Source organism: Dipodomys merriami, unplaced genomic scaffold (genome assembly GCF_024711535.1).
Source record: "Dipodomys merriami isolate MVZ:Mamm:240054 unplaced genomic scaffold, mDipMer1.0.p SCAF_4, whole genome shotgun sequence".
NCBI lineage: Eukaryota > Metazoa > Chordata > Mammalia > Rodentia > Heteromyidae > Dipodomys > Dipodomys merriami.
The window spans coordinates 60,294,464-60,316,244 of NW_027205603.1; the positions used below are offsets into that span (position 1 = coordinate 60,294,464).

Consider the following 21,781-nt stretch of genomic DNA (forward strand, 5'->3'; position numbering starts at 1 on the left):
GCCAAGCGCCTGTGGCTAATGATGCCTATAATCCTAGCTACTCAGGAGGCTGAGATCTGAGGACCAAGTTTCAAAGCCAGCCCAGGCAGAAAAGTCCCTGTGAAACTATTATCTCCAATTAAGCACCAGAAAACCTTGAGCTGACCTCGTGCTCACCTTGAGCTGAAGAGCTAAGGAACAGCCCCCAGGCCCAGAGTTCAAGCCCCACAACCGACCAAAAAAAAAAAAAAAAAAAAAACCCTTCTGAAGGCACAATATGGATGAGAATAATTATTATTCTCCTAGACTATTAAAGAGAAAGTTGGGAAAGGCTGATGAGAAAGGCTGAAAGATAAGCCAGGCACTGGTAGCTCCTAACTATAATCCTAGTTATTCAGGAGGCTGAAATCTGAAGATAGTTGTTCAAGGCCAGCCCAGACAAGAAAATCCGTGAGACTCCTATCTCCAATAAACCATCAGAAAACTAGAATGACACTGTGGCTCAAAGTAGCAAAGCACTAGCTTTGAACACAAAAGCTCAGGGACAGAGCACAGACTCTACATTGAAGCCCTAAAAAAAAAAAAAATCTCAAAGATGAGGCCCATAAACTGATAGCAACTCAAAACAGAAATTCCATTGGATTTTTTTTTTTTTTTTTGCCAGTGCTAGGGCTGGAACTCGGGGCCAGGGTACATCCCTGAGCTAGCTCAAGGCTAGCATTCTACCACTTGAGCCACAGTGCCACTTCTGGCTTTTTCTGTTTATGTGGTACTAAGGAATTAAACCCAATGCTTCATGCATGCCAGGCAAGCATTCTACTACTAAGTCACAGTCCCAGCCCCAGATCATTTTTTAATGAACAGGATGCTCCCAAAATCAAATAGCAAATGAGTTGCATACTTAGTCACAGTTATTTTTGCATTTCAGATCTTCCACTAGATGCTTCTATAATGGCATTTTGGTACATAAAAAAATAAGGCATGTTAGTGATATAAAAGAAGGAAATAGGAAATGTATATTTTAAGAAAACTCAATTAGGGGCTGGGAAGGTGACTCAGTGGTAGAGTGCTTGCCTTGCATGCATGAGGCCTTGGGTTCGATTCCTCAGCACCACATAAACAGAAAAAGCTGGAAGTGGCACAGTGGCTCAAGTGGTAGAGTGCTAGCCTTGAGCTGAGGAGCTCAGGGACAGTGCCCAGGCCCAGAGTTCAGGCACAACACTGACAAAAAAAGAAAAAAGAAAACTCAATTAAAGCACAGGCTGGTATGTAGTAAGTTGCCTAACTGAATCTACTGAACTTGTCCACCTATATCAAGGGTGGGGAACTTTTCTTCTGTCAAGGGCTATTTATAAGAACATTTGCAGCTCAAACAAAATTACCAAGATGGAAAATGACTTGGGCCTCCAATAAGAAGCACACAAGAAATAAATGTGAAGCCTATGAGTTTCATCATGAATCAAATTACTTCACTAGCCTTATTCTACCTGAGGTCTGGATGTTCCCTAGCCTGACCTAAATTTTTAAAAAGGGAAGACAAGAATGCTGTCCTCTTGAAGACTCATGTATACAATAATGGGAAAGAGATCTTTATACTCTTTACAGAGTGGCTTTATAAAACAACTTTAAAATAGCATCTGGATGCAAGAGGACAGAGACAAGAAAATGACATTCTGAAGCACTAGAACCAAAGTCTGCACCATTCATTTATGTGGACCAAAACTTTGCAAGTGAGAAGTCAGCAGTGACGAGGTGAAAAATAACTTTTATATAATTACCTTTGAGTTGGGTCTAAAGATGATAGAAGTATTCTCATCATATTCCAGGCTGTCAAAAAGTAGGAATAAATAAATATACCAATACAAACAACAAACATTACAAATAATGAAAGAGACTTTCTAAATATAATAATTTGAAGAAGACTTTCTAGATATAATAATTCAATACAATTGCCATTAAAATTTTTGTTTTGAATTAACAAACTACAAGCTTGAGCTTAATTACTTCTCCCTAAAACAGTATAAATCATAGTATAAAAGTATAAGCCATAAAGATTGACTTAGTTTGAGATAAATATAGACATAGGTAATTTTAAAAAATCTTCCAGGCAACTATAATCTACAGGCAGAGTTAAGAACCACTGCACTATAGTCTTACAAAAGTATACGCTAGCCAGGTGCTGGTGGCTCACGCCTGTAATCCTAGCTACTCAGGAGGCTGAGATCTGAGGATCGCAGTTCAAAGCTAACCCGGGCAGGAGAGACCGTGAGACTCCTATCTCCAATAAACCACCAGAAAACCGGAAGTGGCGCTGTAGCTCAAGTGGTAGAGTGCTCGCCTTGAGCTGAAGAGCTGAGGGACAGCTCCCAGGCCCAGAGTTCAAGCCCCACGACCGACAAAAAAAAAAAATAATAATAAGTATATGCTAGAACCAACATTTGTGAAAAAGCATTATAGAACTGGGGGTTATAGATCACTGATGAGCACTTGTTTCACATGGGAAAGGTTCTGGGTTTGATCCCCAGGATGGCAATTTTTTTTAAAAGGTAAAAGGTTCAATTATCAATATGATTTTATAAAATTAATAAAATGAAGTTTAAGAAAATACAAATTCCTGGGGGCTGGGAAGGTGGCTCAGTGGTAGAGTGCTTGCCTTGCATGCCTGAGGCCCTGGGTTCGATTCCTCAGCACCACATAAGCAAAAAAGAAAAAAGCCGGAAGTGGCGCTGTAGCTCAAGTGGTAGAGCGCTAGCCTTGAGCTGAAGAGCTGAGGGACAGCGCCCAGGCCCAGAGTTTAGGCCCCACGACCGCCCCCCCCCCAAAAAAAAGAAAAGAAAGAAAATACAAATTCCTCATTGAAATAGAACATTTTTCCATCTTAAGCTTTTTAGTTTTTAGCATAATGAATTCTAAAAAAAATAAGCTTCAACCAGGCACTGGTGGCTCATGCCTATAATCCTAACAACTCAGGAAGCTGAGATCTGAGGATTGTGGCTCAAAGTCAGGCTGTATAGGAAAGAAAGTCCATAAGACTCTTATTTCCAATTAACTACCAGAAAGCCCACAAGAAGAGCTGTGGCTCAAGTGATAAGACTGTCAGCTTTGAGGAAAAAGAAAAAAAGCTAAGGGAGAACACAGCACCCTGAGACCAAGCCCCACAACTGGCATAAAAAAAAAATAATAGTAATAACTGGGGACAGGGAAATAGGCTCATACCTATAATCCTAGCTACTCAGGAAGCTAGATCTAAGGATTGTGGTTCAAAGCCAGGCCAGGCAGGGAAGTCCATGAGACTCTGATCTCCAATAAACTACTTTGAAAAAGCTGGAAGTGGAGGTGTGGCTCAAGTGGTAGAGTGCTAGCCAGGCTTGAGCAAAAGCAGTTTGGGGATAGTGCCCAGACTCTGAATTAAGCCCAAGTGTGCACACACGCACGCACGAACACACACACAAGGAGGGAAGAACAATGGAAAGCATCATTCATTGATCAAGAAACTGATCAAAACTGGGGCTGGGGAGGTGGCTCAGTGGTAGAGCGTTTGCCTTGCATGCCTGAGGCCCTGGGTTCCATTCCTCAGCACCACATAAGCAGAAAAAAAAAAAAGCTGGAAGTGGCGCTGTGGCTCAAGTGGTAGAGTGCTAGCCTTGAGCTGAAGAGCTGAGGGACAGCACCCAGGCCCAGAGTTCAGGCCTCACGACCGGACCCAAAAAAAAAAAAAGAAATTGTAACCGCATTGTATAACTACTTACTACTAATAATAAATAACTTTCATCTTGTAAAATGTGAAAATATAACCACAGAAATTTTTCTTGTCCTTATTTTTATTAATGTATATTAATTATGGTGATATTTCCAAAAATGCATATAATGTTCTCTGATAGTGATATGAGTTTCAAATTTAGCACCAGTATGCTATAAAAAAACACATAACATGGGGCTGGGAGGTTGGCTCAATGGTACAGTGCTTCCCTTGCATGCCTGAGGCCCTGGGTTTGATTCTTCAGCACTACATAAGCAGAAAAAAGAAGTGGGAAGTATTACTGTGGCTCAAGTGGTAGAGCGCTAGCCTTGAGCTGAAAAGCTGAGAGACAGCGCCCTGGCCCAGAGTTCAGGCCTCACAGCCAACCAAAAAAAAATAAACCAACCATAACATTAGCTTTGACAGGGCACTGCCTGTAGTGCCTATAGTCCTAGCTATTCAGTAGGCTGAGATCTGATGATCACATGGTTAGAAGCCAGCCTGAGAAGATAAAGAAACTCTTACCTCAAATTACACAGTAAAAACTAGACTAAGAGACTCAATTGGTAGAGCCAGCTGTGAATGAAAAGGCAAGTTAAAAGGAAAATAAGAGCACAAAGCCCCACATTCAAGTCCTAGAACTACCACATACACAAAAATATTATCTTTCATTGTGTTTATATAGCTTTTCAAAAAATCAAACAGCAGAGCTGGAATATGGCTCAAGGGGTATAGTGCTCATTTAATAAGTACAAGACTTTAAGTTCAAACCCCAGTACCACCATAAAAAAAAAAGAGAGAGAGAGAGAGAGAGAAAAAAAAAAAAAATCAAAGGCAGTCTTTTCTGCCTGGAAGTATGGCTCAGTGTTAAGAGCTATTGCCTAGCAGTGTGAGGCCTTGAGTTCAAATTCCAGTAATGCCCACCCCACTCCCACCCCCTACCCCCCCAAGCAATCTTTTCCAAATCGTTGCTAACAAACCAGATATATCATGATAGTATCATGTATCTAAGAAACATGCACCAGGTGCTGGTAGCTCATGCCTGTAATCCTAACTACTCAGGAGGCTGAGCTCTGAGGATCACGGTTCAAAGCCAGCCTGGGCAGAAAAGTCCATGAGACTCTTATCTCCAATAAACCACTAGAAAACTAAAAGTGCCATTGTAGCTCAAGTAGTAAAGCACTCGCCTTGAGCTGAAGAACACAGGGACAGCACCCAAGCCTAGAGTTCAAGTCCCATGACTGACAAAAGAAAAAAAAAAAAAAGAAAAAGAAAAAGAAAAAAGAAATATATGCATGAGAACCCATGGCTCATGCCTATAATCCTGAGAAATAATAATAGTAATTCAAAACCAGCCCAGACAGGAAAATCCATGAGACTATTATTTCCAGTTAACCACAAAAAAAGCCAGAAGCAGAGATATGACTCAAGTGCTAGAGTACTAGCCTTAAACGAAAAAGAGTGACCTGAGTCCTAAGTTCAAGCCCCAGGACTGGCACAAAAAAAGAAAGAAATGTATGTAAAAGTTAAAAAAAAAAAAAAAAGAAATATGACTTATAATTCACACAATTAAGTCTATTAAATAGACATCTTTTTACAAATTTGACATTTATTTCATATTGCCAATTGATAAAAGTTAAACCCTGCATTTCTGGTTCTACCACCAGATACTACCTTGTCTTCTCATCTCATAACTTACAACCCATGAGGTATCCAATGAAATTACACAGTAGATACATACCTTCCCAACCTATCAAAAACTGGGGCACTTGGTTTGCTTACATTGTTGAAGAATAAGTCTAGTTGAAATGTATGTGGAGATGTTTCCCTGTGAACAAAACAAGGTCAAAATGTCAGCCTTTGTAACAATCATTTACTTTGTTAAAATAAAAGCCATGGCAAGTAAAAAGAGCAATCCTAGAATTAGACTATAACAATATTCATATCCAAATAACAAAAATGCAATTAACTATGATATTTAGCAAAATCTCACTCATATATAATTCCCAAGTAGCCAACTGTTAGCTTTAAAAATTATTAAAAACAAAATCATCAGGATCATTTTAATTACTTTTACCGGCTATTTAGCATTTACCCTAAGCTTTAATTTTTTATTTATTTATTTATTTTTGTCAGTTGTGGGGCCTGAACTCTGGGTCTGTGCACTGTCCCTCAGCTCTTCAGCTCAAGGCTAGTCCTCTACCACTTGAGCCACAGCACAACTTCTGGATTTTTCTGCTTATGTGGTACCGAGGAATCCAACCCAGGGCCTCATGCATGCATACCACTGAGCCACATTCCCAGGCTGAGATCTGAGGATCTCGGTTCAAAGCCAGCCCGGGCAGAAAAGACCGTGTGAGACTCTTATCTCCAATAAACCACTAGAAAACAGGAAGAGGCGCTGTAGCTCAAGTGGTAGAGCACTTGCCTTGAGCTGAAGAGCTGAGGGACAGCGCCCAGGCCCAGAGTTCAAGCCCCACAACAACAACAACAAAAAAAGTAAATAGGACTCAAGAAACAAAGGACCTCCACTCATCTTGTTGTAGCATTACTTTTTTTTTTTAATTTTTTTTTGGGGGGGTCCAGTCGTGGGACCTGAACTCTGGGCCTGGGCGCTGTCCCTCAGCTTTTCAGCTCAAGGCTAGCGCTCTACCACTTGAGCCATAGCACCACTTCCGGCTTTTTTATTTTCTGTTTATGTGGTACTGAGGAATCGAACCCAGGGCCTCATGCATGCAAGGCAAGCGCTCTACCACTGAGCCACATTCCCAGCCCTTGTCGTAGCATTACTAAATGACCCCATGTTGTTGACCACATACATGGTATATATATGCGCACATATGAGGGAAGTTAGGAGGAGGACACAGAATCAGAGGGAAACGGGAAACATACAACAGAGGGGCCCATCAGCTATACTGGACATTAATGAAAATGAACTAAGCAAAATGAACTAAGAGAGTAAGAGGGAAAGGGGAAACAGCTAACATTAAGCAAAAGGAAAGAAATGTACATGCCACCTGATGTGGAAGAAATAGTTGTATTGTCAAAGCTCATAAAATTCACAAACTTTATAAATCACGATAATGACAATTTGTCTCATGAAGATTAGAATGTGTTTGTGACAGTTTAACTAAGTATCACTATCTCACAATACTGTGAAATTTGTGAAATTTATGTAATCGATTAATCACAATAAAAAAATTACAAGAAAAAAATTTTAACGTTGGAAATATAGTTTAGTGGCAGAGCACTAACACTTAATATGTGTGAGTCCCTGGTTTCAAGCCATAGCAAAAAGAAAGGGAAGGGAAGGGATAGGGAGAATGTGGGGTCCTGAGACAAATTCTCTCAATGTAATTTATGTGACCTTAAACTCTTGATAGTGCTTGCTCTGCCCTGGGTTCGATTCCTTAGCACCCTATGAACAGAAAAAGCTGGAACTAGTGCTGTGGTAGAATGGTACTAGTGGTAGAATTCTACTAGTGGCAGAATGGTAGCCTTGAGCAAAAAGAAACATTAGGATCAGTGTCCAACCCCAGGACTGGCCAAAAAAAAGAATCTGGAACTCTGGAATCTCACAGTTAAAAGTAATGTTAAGAGAACAGAATATACTTGTATAGTATACTTTTTTTTTTTTTTTTTTTTTTTGCCAGTTCTGGGGCTTAAACTCGGCCTAGGCACTGTCCCTAAGCTGCTTCTTCTCAAGACTAACTACCAACTTAAGTCACAGCACAATGTCCAGCTTTTTCTGTTTATTTGGTACTAAGGAATGGAACCCAGAAGTCCCATTACCAGCCTCTAGATTCTTATATCTGTAATATTCCATTAATCCTTTTATTGTGTTAGAACATTAACCCCCTGCAAAAATATTTCTAGTAGTTACATGAGCAGTCATTCATCCTCAAAAAAAAAAAAAAAAAAAAAAAAGACATAGTTACAAGCTAGACAGACAGCTTAGAAATAGGATTTTTTTTTTTGGGGGGGTCCGGTCGTGGGGCCTGAATTCTGGGCCTGGACACTGTCCCTGAGCCATTCAGCTCAAGGCTAGTGCTCTACCACTTGAGTCACAGTGCCACTTCCAGCTTTTTTCTTTTTTGCTTATGTGGTGCTGAGGAATTGAACCCAAGCATGCAAGGCAAGCGCTCTACCACTGAACCACCTTCCCAGCCCGGAATAGGAAATTTTTGCAAGCTACACATGTGACAAAGGCCTAATATCCAGAATATACAAGTTAAAGAAACTAAACTCCCAAAAAATCAATAACCCAAATAAATGGGTAAAGCTACTAAATAGAGACTTCTTCAGAAGAAGAATGACCAACAAGCTATGCACCAGTGGCTCATACTTGTATTCCTCGCTGCTAAGGAGACTGAGACTTGAGGATCAAGGTTCAAAGCTAGCCCACGCAGGAAAGTCTGTGAGACTCATCTTCAACTAACCACCAAAAAGCCAGAAGTGGAGCTGTGGCTCCACTGAGCAAAAAAGCTCAGAGGCAATACTCAGGCTCTGAGTTCCAACCTCATGACCGGCACAAAATGAAAAACAGAAACAACAAAAAAGAATGGCCAAGAAATTCATGAAGGGGACTGGGAAGGTGGCTCAGTGGTAGAGCGCTTGCCTTGCATGCATGAGGCTCTGGGTTCCATTTCTCAGCACCACATAAGCAAAAAGAAAAAAAGCCAGAAGTGGCACTGTGGCTCAAGTGATAGAGTGCTAATCTTGAGCTGAAGAGCTGATGGACAGTGCCCAGGCCCAGAGTTCAGGCCCCACGACCGGACCGGAAAAAAAAAAAAAAGAAAGAAATTCATGAAGAAATAAAGAAGCGGGTTGGGAAGGTAGCTCAGTGGTAGAGCGCTTGCCTTGCATGCATGAGGCCCTGGGTTCAATTCCTCAGTACCACATAAGCAAAAAGCCAGAAGTGGCGCTGTGGCTCAAGTGGTAGAGAGCTAGCCTTGAGCTGAAGAGCTGAGGGACAGCGCCCAGGCCCAGAGTTCAGGCCCCACGACCGGACCAAAAAAAAAAAGACTGGGAAGGTGGCTCAGTGGTAGAGCACTTGCCTTGCATGCTTGAGGCCCTGGGCTCGATTCCTCAGCACCACATAAGCAAAAAGAAAAAAAGAAGCTGGAAGTGGTGCTGTGGCTCAAGTGGTAGAGCACTAGCCTTGAGCTGAAGAGCTGAGGGACAGCGCCCAGGCCCAGAGTTCAGGCCCACAACTGGACCCAAAGAAGAAAGAAAGAAAGAAAAGAAAGGAAGGAAAGAAAGAAGGAAGGAAGGAAGCAAGCAAGCAAGCAAGCAAGCAAACAAGCAAACAAGCAGTCAAGAAAATACAAACCAAAACAACTCTGATATTTATCTCACCCAACTAAGAGGGGCCATCATCAAGAATATGAATAATAAAATCCTAGCAGAGATGTGGCTCAAATGGTAAAGTGGTAGCCTTGTGCACAGAAGCTCAGAGACAATGCCTAGGCCCCAAATTCAAGCCCCATTTTCCAGAAATATCGTTCTTGAATATTTATCCAAAAGATCACAAGACAGGATAGAGTAATGACACTTTCATATCCATGTTCGTTGCAGCACTGTTCACCCATAGCCAATTTATGGAAGCAGCCCAGATGCCCTACAATGATGAATGGAATGGCAAATATAGCTGGATGCTGGTGGCTCACATCTGTAATTCACGCTGAAATCTGAGGATCACTATTCAAAGGTAGCCCAAGCAGTAAAGTCCATGAGACTTTTATCTTCAAGTAACCAGCAAAAACCAGTAAGCGGAGCTGTGGCTCCACTTTCTCAAGCCTTGAGGAAAAAAGCTTAGAGATAGCACCCAAGCCCTTAATTCAAGCACCAGCAGACACACACAAAAAAATCTATGGGGAAAAAAATGTTACATGAAGTAAATCAGGTTGAAAGACAAATGGCACGTGTTTATTCTCATATGTGAAAGTTAGATCTAAACTGCAAACATATATGAAAACATATACAGGGTGAGATATATATATATATGTGCATATATATATATGTGCATATATATATATATATATATATATATATATAAAATTGAAGGATGGTATATTCACGGGAGGATTCTAATGGTGTAACTCCTAATGAACAGTATAACAACTAATGAACAGTATAAAAAGTGAATATCAGAAAGCTGAAACATGGTTTTGCTAGGGGGAAATAAAAAGTGAAGGGGGGAAGCAGGTGAATGGTGAAAGGTTCAGTGAATAGTCATAATGTTAAATGTACTTAGGGGAATATGGAATCACTTAACTTGAAGGTATGGATGGGATTGGGAAAGATATGGGAGAATGATAGAAGGGATGATACATGATGTCCATTATTTAATATTTTTTTTGTGAGTCATGGGGCTTGAACTCTGAGCCTGGGCGCTGTCCCTAAGCTATTCAGCTCAAGGCAAGCACTCTACCACTTAAGCCACAGTGCCACTTCTGGTTTTCTGGTGGTTTGAGATAGGAGTCTCACAAACTTCCCTGCCCAGGCTGGCTTTGAACCGTGATCTTCAGTTCTCAGCCTCCTAAGTAGCTAGGATTACAGGTGTGAGCCACCGGTACCTGGAGTATAATTACACTTTTAAAAATAGATAAGCAAGGGCTGGGAAGGTGGCTCAGTGGTAGAGCGCTTGCCTTGCATGCCTGGGGCCCTGGGTTCAATTCCTCAACACTACATAAGCAAAAAGAAAAAAGCAGGAAGTGGCACTGTGGGGCTGGGAAGGTGGCTCAGTGGTAGAGTGCTTGCCTTGCATGCATGAGGCCCTGGGTTTGATTCCTCAGCACCACATAAACAGAAAAAGCTGGAAGTGGTGCTGTGGCTCAAGTGGTAAAGCGCTCGCCTTGAGCTGAAGAGCTAAGGGCAGCGCCCAGGCCCAGAGTTCAGGTCCATGACTGGCAAAAAAAAAAAAAATAGATAAGCAGGGTAGGGGCTGATGGCTCACGCCTGTAATCCTAACTGTTTAAGAGGCTGAGATCTGAGGACTGCAGTTCAAAACCAGCCTGGGCAGGAAAGTCCATAAGCTCTTATCTCCAATTAACCACCAGAAAATGAGAAGTGGCACTGTGGCTCAAAATGGTAGAACACAAACTTTGAGCAAATGAGTTCAAGGACAGTGCCCAGGCCCTGAGTTCAAGGACCACAATTGACCAAAAAAAAGCCAGCCCAGGCTGAAAAGTCTATGAGAGCCCCATATTGGTGGCTCACACCTGTAATCCTAGCTACTCTGGAAGCTGAGATCTGAGTATTGCAGTTTGAAGCCAACACAAGCAGAAAAGTTCCCATAGGACTTTTATCCAATTAATCACTCAAGAACTGGAAGTGGTGCTGTGGCAAGTGGTAGAATGCTAACCTTAAGTACAAAGAGGTCCAAGGACAGCGCCAAGGCTCAGTTCAAGCCCCACAACCAACAACAACAACAAAAAAAGTCTATGTGACTTATCTCCAATTAACCACCAGAAAACCAGAAGTGGAACTGAGCACCCAGGCCCTGAGTTCAAGCCCCACGACTGCATAAAAAAGATAACCAATAGACCTTCCTGACCAAAACAGTATAACCAGAAAAGGCTATTGGATATACTATTATTTTCCATCTTTTCCATTTTATACACATTTATTTCCTTTTGTCTGATAAGTGTGAGGAAAATGTATAGGATGAAGATAAAAGTTTTAATTTTCTTTTTGCCAGTCCTGGAGCTTAAACTCTGGGCTTGGACACTGTCCCTGAGCTTTTGTGTTCCAGGCTAGCTCTCTACCACTTGAGCCACAGCTTCATTTCCAGATTTTTGTAAGAAGAGTCTCACGGACATTCCTGCCCTGGCTGGCTTTGAACTGTGATCCTCAGATCTCAACCTCCTGAGTAGCTAGGATTATATAGGCACGAGCCACCAGTGCCTTGCTTCAATTTTCTTCTTTTTGTGTATTGGTCAGTCGTGGAGTTTAAACTCAGGGCCTGGGCACTGTCCCAGTGTTTCTTTTGCTCAAGGAATAGAATTCTACCACTTGAGTCACAGCTCCATTTCCAGGTTTTTGTTTTGTTTTGTTTTTGGTAGTTTATTGGAGATAAGAGATACATGGGGGGCTAGGAAGGTGGCTCAGTGGTAGAAAACTTGCCTTGCAGGCATGAGGTCCTAGGTTCGATTCCTCAGCACCACATAAGCAAAAAGAAAAAGCCAGAAGTTGGGCTGTGGCTCAAGTGGTAGAGCAATAGCCTTGAGCTGAAGAGCTGAGGGACAGCACTCAGGCCCAGAGTTCAGGCCCCACGACCGGACCCCCCCAAAAAAAAAGAGATACATGGACTTTCTCCATCCAAGGCCTTAAACAACAATCCTCATCTCAACCTCCTGAGCAGCTAAAATTATAGGTGTGGGCCACCAGCACCCAACTTTTAATTTTCTTAAACATATCATAAGCATTAATGAAAAATCCTTAGTTTCATTTTAATTTTTAAATGGCAGCTCTGAAGATTTTACATATAAACTTACTTACAAATTTTAAGTTATTTATAAATAACTTTCTTATAATTAGAACTCTTTAACTTTGAATCTATTCCATAATTCTTATAAGTAATTTTTTCACATAATAGAAATTATTCATAACATTAATAAAATGAAATACATTAATATATAAAGCTAATACCTAGGCTATAAGCTAGTATCTCTAACCTATGTAATTAAAATTGGAAAATAATGATTATTCGTGTTATAATAAAGATCACATTCCTCTCTTTGATGTCGGCTCTTAAAGTTATCTATACCTCCATCTCTTAACTTTTTTTTTCCTCGTAGTAGTGGGGTTTGAATTCAATACCTCATACTTGTTAGCCAGGTGTTCTACCACTTGAGACACTCTGTTAGCTCTAATAATCTTACATTTTTTATCACACAGAACTTACAAAAAAGAAAGCAGCCAGTGGTTCACACTTCTAATCCTAACTAGTCAGGAGGCAGAGAAATGAGGATCACAGTTCAAAACCAGTCTGGAGCCAGGTACCGATGGCTCACACCTGTAATCCTAGCTACTCAACAGGCTGAGATCTGAGGGTTGCGGTTCAAAGCCAGCCTGGGCAGGAAAAGTCCGTGAGACTCTTATCTCCAATAAAAGTGATAAGAGTGTTAGCCTTGAGCTGAAGAGCTCAGGGACAGTGCCCAGGCCCAGAGTTCAAGCCCCATGACCAAAAAAAAAAAAAAAAGAAAAACAATCTGGACAAAAAATTCCTTGAGACTTATTTCCAATTAAACACCAAAACACCAGAAGTAGCACTGTGGCTCAAGGTGCTACTTGAACACTGAGAGGGACAGCACCTAGGCCCGAGTTCAAGCCCCAGGACCAACAACAAAGTCAGCCTAGGTAAATTAGTGAAAACCTGTCACAATAAAATTTTTTAAATGGGGGTGAGAGGATGGAAGAGTAGCTAAAAGATCCTGGATTCAGCCGGGCGCTGGTGGCTCACGCCTGTAATCCTAGCTACTCAGGAGGCTGAGATCTGAGGATCGCGGTTCAAAGCCAGCCCGGGCAGGAGAGACCGTGAGACTCCTATCTCCAATAAATCACCAGAAAACCGGAAGTGGCGCTGTAGCTCAAGTGGTAGAGCGCTCGCCTTGAGCTGAAGAGCTGAGGGACAGCTCCCAGGCCCAGAGTTCAAGCCCCACGACCAACAAAAAAAAAAAAAAAAAAAGATCCTGGATTCAAATATCAGTACCAAATGAAAAGAAAAATAGGGGGAGAGGGAAGGAGGGAAGGAGGGAAGGAGGGAAGGAGGGAAGGAGGGAAGGAGGGAAGGAGGGAAGGAGGGAAGGAGGGAAGGAGGGAAGGAGGGAAGGAGGAAAGGAGGGAGGGAGAGAGAAAGAGAGGAAGAGAGGAAGAAAGGGGAAGAGGGAGAGAGAGAGAAAATAATAAAAATACATTTCTAGGGGCTGGGAAGGTGGCTCAGTGGTAGAGCGCTTCCCTTGCATGCCTGAGGCCCTGGGTTTGATTCCTCAGCACCACATAAGCAAAAAGAAAAAAGCCGGAAGTGGTGTTGTGGCTCCAGTGGTAGAGCGCTAGCCTTGACCTGAAGAGCTGAGGGACAGCACCCAGGCCCAGAGTTTAGGACGCATGACCAGACCCCCCCCCAAAAAAAAAATATATATATATACACACACAGTGGTAGAGTACTTGCCTAGCATGCATGAAGCCCTGGGTTTGACTCCTCAGTACTACATAAGCAGAAAAAGCCAGAAGTGGCGCTGTGGCTCAAGTAGTAGAGTGCTAGCCTTGAGCAAAAGAAACTCAGGGACAGTGCCCAGGTCCTAAGTTCAAGCCCCAGGACTGGCAAAAAAATAAATAAAAATTCCAAATACTCAAATTAATCCTGAATTACTTTAAAAAGGAAAAGTCAAGTCAAAACACTTTATGCTGGGCTGAAGATACAAGTCAATGATAGGAGTGCTTGGCTAACATGTATGATGACCTGGATTTGATCCCCAACACAATATATATTCATTTCTTTTTGTTATTGTGTTTTTTGTTTAGTGCCTGTGCTGGAGCTTGAACTTAGGCCCTCTCATTCTTGCTTAGCTTTTTTGCTCAAGGCCTGCACTCTACCACCTGAGCCACACCTTCATTCCCAGCGTTAATATATATTAGTCTTAGTCAAAGTAGTTATACAGAAACTTACCCATATGCTCTGTTGTCAGGTAGGCTGCTATGGGCTCTTACTCCTGGGGGTATGACTCGGACTTCATTTATATAAACAACACATGGAAAGCGAACCACATCTATATGAGAACTTTGCTTTAAAAAGAAAAGGGGGAAATGGAAATACTATAAGTAAAACAGTCTTTTCCAACTGAAAATACACTTATCTTTTAGCTTTCTTCATTCAAATGTCACAAATAACATTAAAATAAAGTCCAAGGCTAGAGATGTAGCTCAGTTGTAGTGTTTGACTAGCATGTGTAAAGCCCTGGGTTCGATTCCAAATACTAAAATCTAAACAAAGTCCATGTGATTAAATACATGTTGTGAGTCCCTCAATTAGCATAAAATATTCTGTAATGCACTTAACTCTCTATTGATGTTTTGCTCAGACCCACTAAAGACAACCACAATCCCTTATCTGAAACCTCTGCAACCAGGTACCTTTCAAAATCCTGAATTTCTGGAATTTTTTTGGTCAGTCCTGGGGCTTCAACTCTGTGCTTGGGTGCTGTCCCTGAGCTACTTTTTGCTCAAGACTAGCACTTTACCACTTGATTCACAGTGCCACTTCCAGCTTTTCTGAGACTAAATGGAGATAAAGAGTTGCCTGGGCTGGGCACTAATGGTTCATACCACTAATCCTAACTACTAAGGAGGCTGAGATCAAAGTTCAAAGCCAGCCCAGGTAAGAAAGTCCATGAGACTCTCAGCTCCAATCAACCACCAAAAAATCAGAAGTGGCTCTGTAGCTCAAAGTAGCAGAGAACTAGCCTTGAGCAAAAGAGCTCAGGGATAGCACTTAGGCCCTGACTTCAAGCCCCATGACAAAAAAAAAAAAAAGTCTCACAAACTTTCCTACCCAGGCTGGCTTCAAACTGCAATCCTCAGGTCTCAGCCTTAACTCCACCTCTAAAACAACCATCAAAATGTTGGTTTATATAGGTATGGCTCAAGTGGTAGAGCACTAACCAAGCACAGAAGCTGACCAAATACAAAGCCCTGTTCAAGCATCTAGTACTAAACAGAAGAAAAAATTAAAAACTAAACAAGTTATTTTGTTCCAGCCAGGTGCCAGCCGCTCACACCCATAATCCTAGTGACTCAGGAGGCTGAGAGCTGAAGATCAGTTTGAAGCCAGCCTGGGCAGGAAAATCCATTAGACTCTTACCTGCTGTTCAAAGTCGTAAAGCACAAGCCTTGAGCAAGAGAGCTCAGGGACAGGACCTAGGTCCTGAGTTCAAGGCCCATGACTGACAAAAAAGATTAAAACAAACAAACAAAAAAAAACCACTGGATATGGAGCTGTGGATCAAGAAGTAGAGCATAGCTGGGTGCTGGTGGCTCACACCTGTCATCCTAGCTACTCAGGAGGCTGATATCTGAGGATCTTGGTTCAAGTGCTCACCTTGAGCTGAAGAGCTAAGGGACAGTGCCCAGGCCGAGTTCAAGCCCCATGACTGACAAAAAAAAAAAAAAAAGAGGGAGAGCATAAAAGCTCAGGATAGCACACAAGCCCTGAGTTCAAGTCTCAGGACTGGAACCAAAAAAAAAAAGAAATTATTTTGTTCCCATCAAACTCATTTCCAGACTTTACTATTATCATCAATGGTCCCATTCATTCTCTACTCTCTAAAACTAGAATTCTGGTATTTTTTAACTAGACATGATCAGCTGTTATAATATCAAATCTATATAAAAAATTTATCTTATATGTATTTCTTCTTAGTTAGTTGGGTGGGAACACAGAGCTGGAGCCAGAAAAACATGGAGTGTATTTCTATTTTTTTATTTAATGACAGTCTCTTATTAAATAGTCAAACTTCCCTGGTCTCTTAATTAAGTGTTAGGATAAATAAGAACCACCATATCCAACTGGCTGTACCTTAATCTAGTTATGCCTCTTGAAGGTAGTCACTGAACTTCTCACATTCATTTATCTACAAAATAAAGATAACTACATCAAACCTAGTAGCAGATAGGTGCCTTGGCTTATGCCTGTCATCCTCGCTACTCAGGATAAGCTATGCAGGATCATGGTTCAAAGCCAGCACTACAAAGCACAATGAGCAACAGAAAAGCCTTGGGTTCAAATGCTGGTACTTTAACCAAAACACAGTTTCTAGCACAAATGAATATTTCTACCTACTAATTCAAGGTATGTTGATCCCCTGATGTCATATGACTCATTTTTTTCTTTCTGATTTTTGCCACCTCTGTTTTCCCTAAACATTTAAGGTACTGCTGATTAATTAACCTGGCTTAAAAAAAAAAATCAAACTTCAGGGTGGGAATGTGGTTTCGTGGCACAGTGATTGTCTACCATGCACCAAACCCTGGGTTCAATTCCTCAGGACCACATAAATAGAAAAGACCAGAAGTGGCAATGCGGCTCAAGTAGTAGGGTGCTAGTTTTGAGCAAAAGCAGCTCAGGGACAGTGCCCAGATTCTAGATTCAAGCCCCAGAACTGGCCATAAAAAAAAATCAAAATTCAAGGCAGGAAAGTCATGAGACTCTTATCTTCAATTAACCACAAAACGCCGGAAGTGGAGCGGTGACTCAAGTGGTAGAATGCTAGGCTTGAGCACTTTTGGGCACTCAGGGATAGCACCTAAGTCCAGAGTTCAACCCTCAGGACCGGCAGAAGAAGAAAAAAAATCAAAATTCTACTTTTAGACTACAGAATAAATGGGACCACTGATGATAACAGAAAAGTCTGGTTTTGAGTTTGATGGCATACACACACACAAAAAAAAAATCATCATGTGCCTTCCCCAAAAATACCTACTTCCTCTATAGTTGGCTTTCATCTCTACTATTAGTTACATGGAAAGCTAAAGTGGAAGTGTGGATCAAGGGGCATAGAGCCAATCTTTTTGTTGTTGTTGTTGGTTGTATGGCCTGAACTCTGGGCCTGGGCGCTGTCCCTCAGCTCTTCAGCTCAAGACTAGCGCTCTACCACTAGAGCCACCGAGCCACTTCTGGTCTTTTCTGTTTATGTGGTGCTGAGGAATAGAACCCAGGGCCTCATGCATGTGAGGCAAGCGGTTTACCACTGAGCCACTTTCTCAGCCCCTATAGAGCCAATCTTGAGCTAAAGAAAAAGCTAACGGACCATGCCCAGGCTCCCAATTGAAGTCCCAGTACAGGCTCAAAACAAATTAAAAAGAAAGAAAGAATCTTCGAAGAAAGAACCTTTCTGTAAACTGTTTATATTAAGACGAACAAAGGAGAGTTGCTTTTTTATTGTTGTTTTCGATTTATCTGTTTTTTTTTTTTTTGGGGGGGGGGTCCAGTCGTGGGGCCTGAACTCTGGGCCTGGGCGCTGTCCCTCAGCTCTTCTGCTCAAAGCTAGCCCTCTACCACTTGAGCCACTTCCGGCTTTTTTCTTTTTGCTTATGTGGTGCTGAGGAATCGAACCCAGGACCTCAGGCATGCAAGGCAAGCGCTCTACCACTGAGCCACCTTCCCAGCCCCTCGATTTATCTGTTTACGCCTTTAAATTACAATCTATAGTTAACAACCTATAGTTAAGGATCTCACGCATTCAGAGGAGCGGGAATCGTTCGTTACTTTAGGAAGGCTTTTCCACGACACCCCACCCATGCGAGACCCTCAAATCGACCATATATCTGCCTTTTTGAGGCCAATTTTGATAACAATTCTCGCTGTTTCCAAGTACTCCTCCACCCCCCCCCCAAAAAAAAGAGAGATAAAAGTATCTCGGGCCCTAATGTGTGACACCCCCTACCCGCCCCCCAAGAGTGTTAAAGTGTCGTGAGGAACTGCAGGACGCGAACAACTGAGAGCCCTATGACTCCCGTCGGAAGAAGGGGTCTAAGAGGGGATGGTAGAGACGCCCCCGCTGGCAGTCCACGAAGCCGGCGCGCACTGCTCGGACCCCGGCCCCTGTCAAGCACCAGAGGCCCAGGCTCCCTCTTGACCCCCACAGTCCTCGAGGCCCGAGGCGGACAGGACAAAATAAAAGCAACAACGACAACGAAGAAAACCCCGATGCCAGCACGACCTCAGGGCAGCCGAAGCCGCAGGGGGGCCGTAAAGGCGGAGAACGGCGGGCCGGCCGCCGCCGCGGCGCCGCTACACGCAAGCTGAGGGAGCGGGGTGTGTACGGGCAGAACTGGCGACCCGCACCAGACGAAGAGCCCACGACGCCTAACGGCTTCCGTGCTGTGCGCGAGAGCCTCCAGAGCCGCAAACGGCGTCGGAACCAAGCGGCCAAGCCTTACCTCAGCGCTCGGATGCTTAAAAGTATCTAAAAATAGCAGCTCCATGGACGAGTCCACCGCCATGTTTGCCGCTGGCTAGGGTAAGGGGAGCACTTCCGGGGCAACGCTCCAACCTGGAAGGCAGCGGTCCTGCCGCGGGAGAAACGACAGCACTTCCGGTGATCGCCGCGCTCGCGCCGCACGCCTCCACCTATCCCAACGCGCCTTGCCGCCGGAAGTCGCTGACCCGGCCCTCTCCAGCGCGGCGCTGGGCGCTCCCGCACGACAGCGAGAGCAAGGAAGCGGGAGGGGGATGTGGGCTACGGAGTCACCAGCGGCCCAAACCCCGTGGTGGGAGCGCGGTACCCTGCCATCCCGGTCTCGGAGGCGGTGGGTGGAGCCGGCTTTGGTTGCGTGGAGAGGGGCACACCCCCAACTCGGGGTACCTGGGCCCCTTTTGTCCCTCCCCACAAAGAAAATGTCCAGTTTGAGAAGCAAAAAGAGATGGCTTGAGTGAATCTGAAAAGACATTATTTTTAAAAAGAAGAAACTTGTCTCAGTAAACGAGACTTTGTTTTCTCATCAGTAAAACGTGAAAAACGACGGGCCGGCCGCCGGTGGCTCCGGCCTGTGATCCTAGCCACTCAGGAGGCCGAGATCTGAGGATCGCGGTTCAAAGCCAGCCCGGGCAGCAAAGTCCAGTGAACCACCAGAAAATCGTTAGTGAGGCTACAGATCGAAGTGGTAGAGCGCTAGCCTTGAGCTGAAGAGCTCAGGGACAGCGCCCAGGCTCTGAGTTCAAGCTTCAGAACCAGCATCAAAAAAGAAGAAAAAAGAAGGGAACAATACCTAACCCATCGCTGATGATGAGGAGTATAACACATAAAATTCAAAGAATTGTATAAGTGAAAGTTCATGAATATACAAAGAAAGTAAAGTGAAAAAAAGTTTCTCTCAAATATTAAAGAGAGAGCGACTGAATTGTCACAAGTCCTTGGGAGAATACTTTGGAAATAGCAAATAAAATTGTAATATTCTCTCTCTCTCTCTCTCTCTCTCTCTCTCTCTCTCTCTCTCTCTCTCTCTCTCTCTCTCTCTCTCTCTCTCTCCCCTCCCCCTCTCTCCTTTTTCTCCCTCCCTCTCTTTCTTTCTCTCTCTCCCACCTTCTGATTTTAACTGTTCTTGCCAGAAAGTAACCAACATATTTCACATATTTCCCGTCTCTCTCGGTGTCTCTGTCTCTATCTCTGCCCCTCTCTCCCTCTGGCTCTTGCACCCTCCTTCCCTCTCCCTCTTCCCTCTCTCTCTCTCCTCTTTCTCCCTCCCTCTCTTTCTCTCTCTCCCACCTGCTGAGTTTTTAACAGTTCTTGCCAGAAAGTAACCAACATCTCTCTCCTGCTGATTTTTTTAACTGTTCTTGCCACAAAGTAACCAACATATTTCACATATTTCCCCCTCTGTGTGTGTCTCTGTCTCTATCTCTGCCCCTCTCTCCCTCTCCCTCTCCCTCTCCCTCTCCCTCTCCCTCTCTCCCTCCTTCCCTCCCTCCCTCTCTCTCTCATGTGTCCATGCACATGTTGTACTGGGAGTTTACAGGCCCTTAGTTTTTTCTACTCAATGCTAGCACTCAGTCACTTGAACTGCAACTCTACTTCTAGCATTTTGGTGGTTTAATTGGATGAGTCTTACAGACTTTCCTGGCCAGACTAATTTGTAACCACAAATCTCAGATCTCAGCTTCCTGAGTAGCTAGGATTACAAGCATGTGCCACCAGGACTTGGTTGTTCATGTTCTTCAGTTTAATTTTTACTTTGTTTTTGAGACAGGATCTTGCTATGTAGCCTAGGCATATGGCAACACACCTGTTTAGAATGTTACTTTAAATTACACTATTTCCAGCAATGATAAATCAACAATATAACCTTTTGCAACACTTTATAACCACAACATAACCAACCTTTTATACTTTATAAATGTAAAGAAAAAATGCAATATTTTATCAATGTAAATATGATTTAACATGGCCTAAAAGACTAGCAAGACCTGTCAAAACAAAAAATAAAAAAACCAATCGTGGTTCAAAGCCAGCCTGGGCTGGCAGAAAAAGGAAAGTGGTGCTGTGGCTCAAGTGGTAGAGTGCTTGCCTTGGGCTGAAGAGCTCAGGGACAGTGCCCAGGCCCAGAGTTCAAGCCCCCATGATGACATAAAATAAAAATAAAAGGTTCACACTTGTAATCCTAGGAACTCGGGAGGTCGAGATATGAGGATCACAGTTCAAAGGCAGCTGGGGCAGACTCTGATCTCCAATTAACCACTCAAAAACCATAAATAGGCTGGGCACTAGTGGATCAGGCCTGTAATCCTAGCTACTCAGGAGGCTGAGATCTGGAGATCATGGTTCAAAGCCAGCAGGAAAGTCCATGAGACTCTTATTTCCAATAAACCACCAGAAAACTGGAAGTGATGCTGTGGCTCAAGTGGTAGAGCACTAGCCTTGAGCTAAAGAGCTGAGGGACAGTACCCAGTCCCAGAGTTCAAGCCCCATGACCAACAAAAAAAGAAAATGTTCATCTATGTCTTATGCCCAGATAAGGATCCCCAACAACCACCAAGGAGCCTATACCGATGTAAGTCATTTATTTTACAAGCCCAAGCCTGGACTCACAACCGTCACCACAACGCAGTAGGTCAGAGTTCAGAGCCATGACCCTTCCTTCAGCAGGGTTTTTATAGGGTTTCAGGGGCATTCTATATACCATAGCATCATGTAGCAAATCATATCACACCGCAGGAAATTCATAAAATAATTCTAAGAGATGATTAGCATAACCAGTGGTGGGAACCGACCAGGGACTGGGGGTTGGCTGGTTCATGGGGCTAATGCTTTTCAAAATAATTGGCTAAAGCAGATTATCTGAGCTGGGACCAAGTGGTCTCTATCTTTCAGGAACATTTGGAACTTAGCTGTAGTTAGTGGAATTTACTGTAAAGGGGATTGATTGTTCCTGGAATTTGGGCTCAAGGGGAGTTGCTGAAACAGTTCCTGTAGTTTCAGTTATACTGCCTTAATAGGATGGAATCTAAATCTAAAATGGCTATATTACATTTTTTTAAGTCACCTTGATTTTTTTTTATTTTATTGT

General features: G+C 43.1%; 1 protein-coding gene across 2 annotated transcripts in view; it reads right to left on the reverse strand.

The window, feature by feature from the left end:
* Virma (vir like m6A methyltransferase associated) overlaps positions 1–18,803 on the reverse strand; it is a 73,493-nt gene extending 54,690 nt beyond the window's left edge. For both annotated transcript variants that reach the window (XM_069991081.1, XM_069991080.1), the window contains exons 1-4: positions 18,659–18,803; positions 14,391–14,506; positions 5,460–5,546; positions 1,758–1,806 (exon numbers count right to left, since the gene is read on the reverse strand). In XM_069991081.1, coding sequence (XP_069847182.1) covers positions 1,758–1,806; positions 5,460–5,546; positions 14,391–14,506; positions 18,659–18,721 — 315 coding nt within the window. In that variant the 5' untranslated portion in view covers positions 18,722–18,803. The remainder of the gene's footprint in view (positions 1–1,757; positions 1,807–5,459; positions 5,547–14,390; positions 14,507–18,658) is intronic.
* Positions 18,804–21,781: the final 2,978 nt, after the last annotated feature.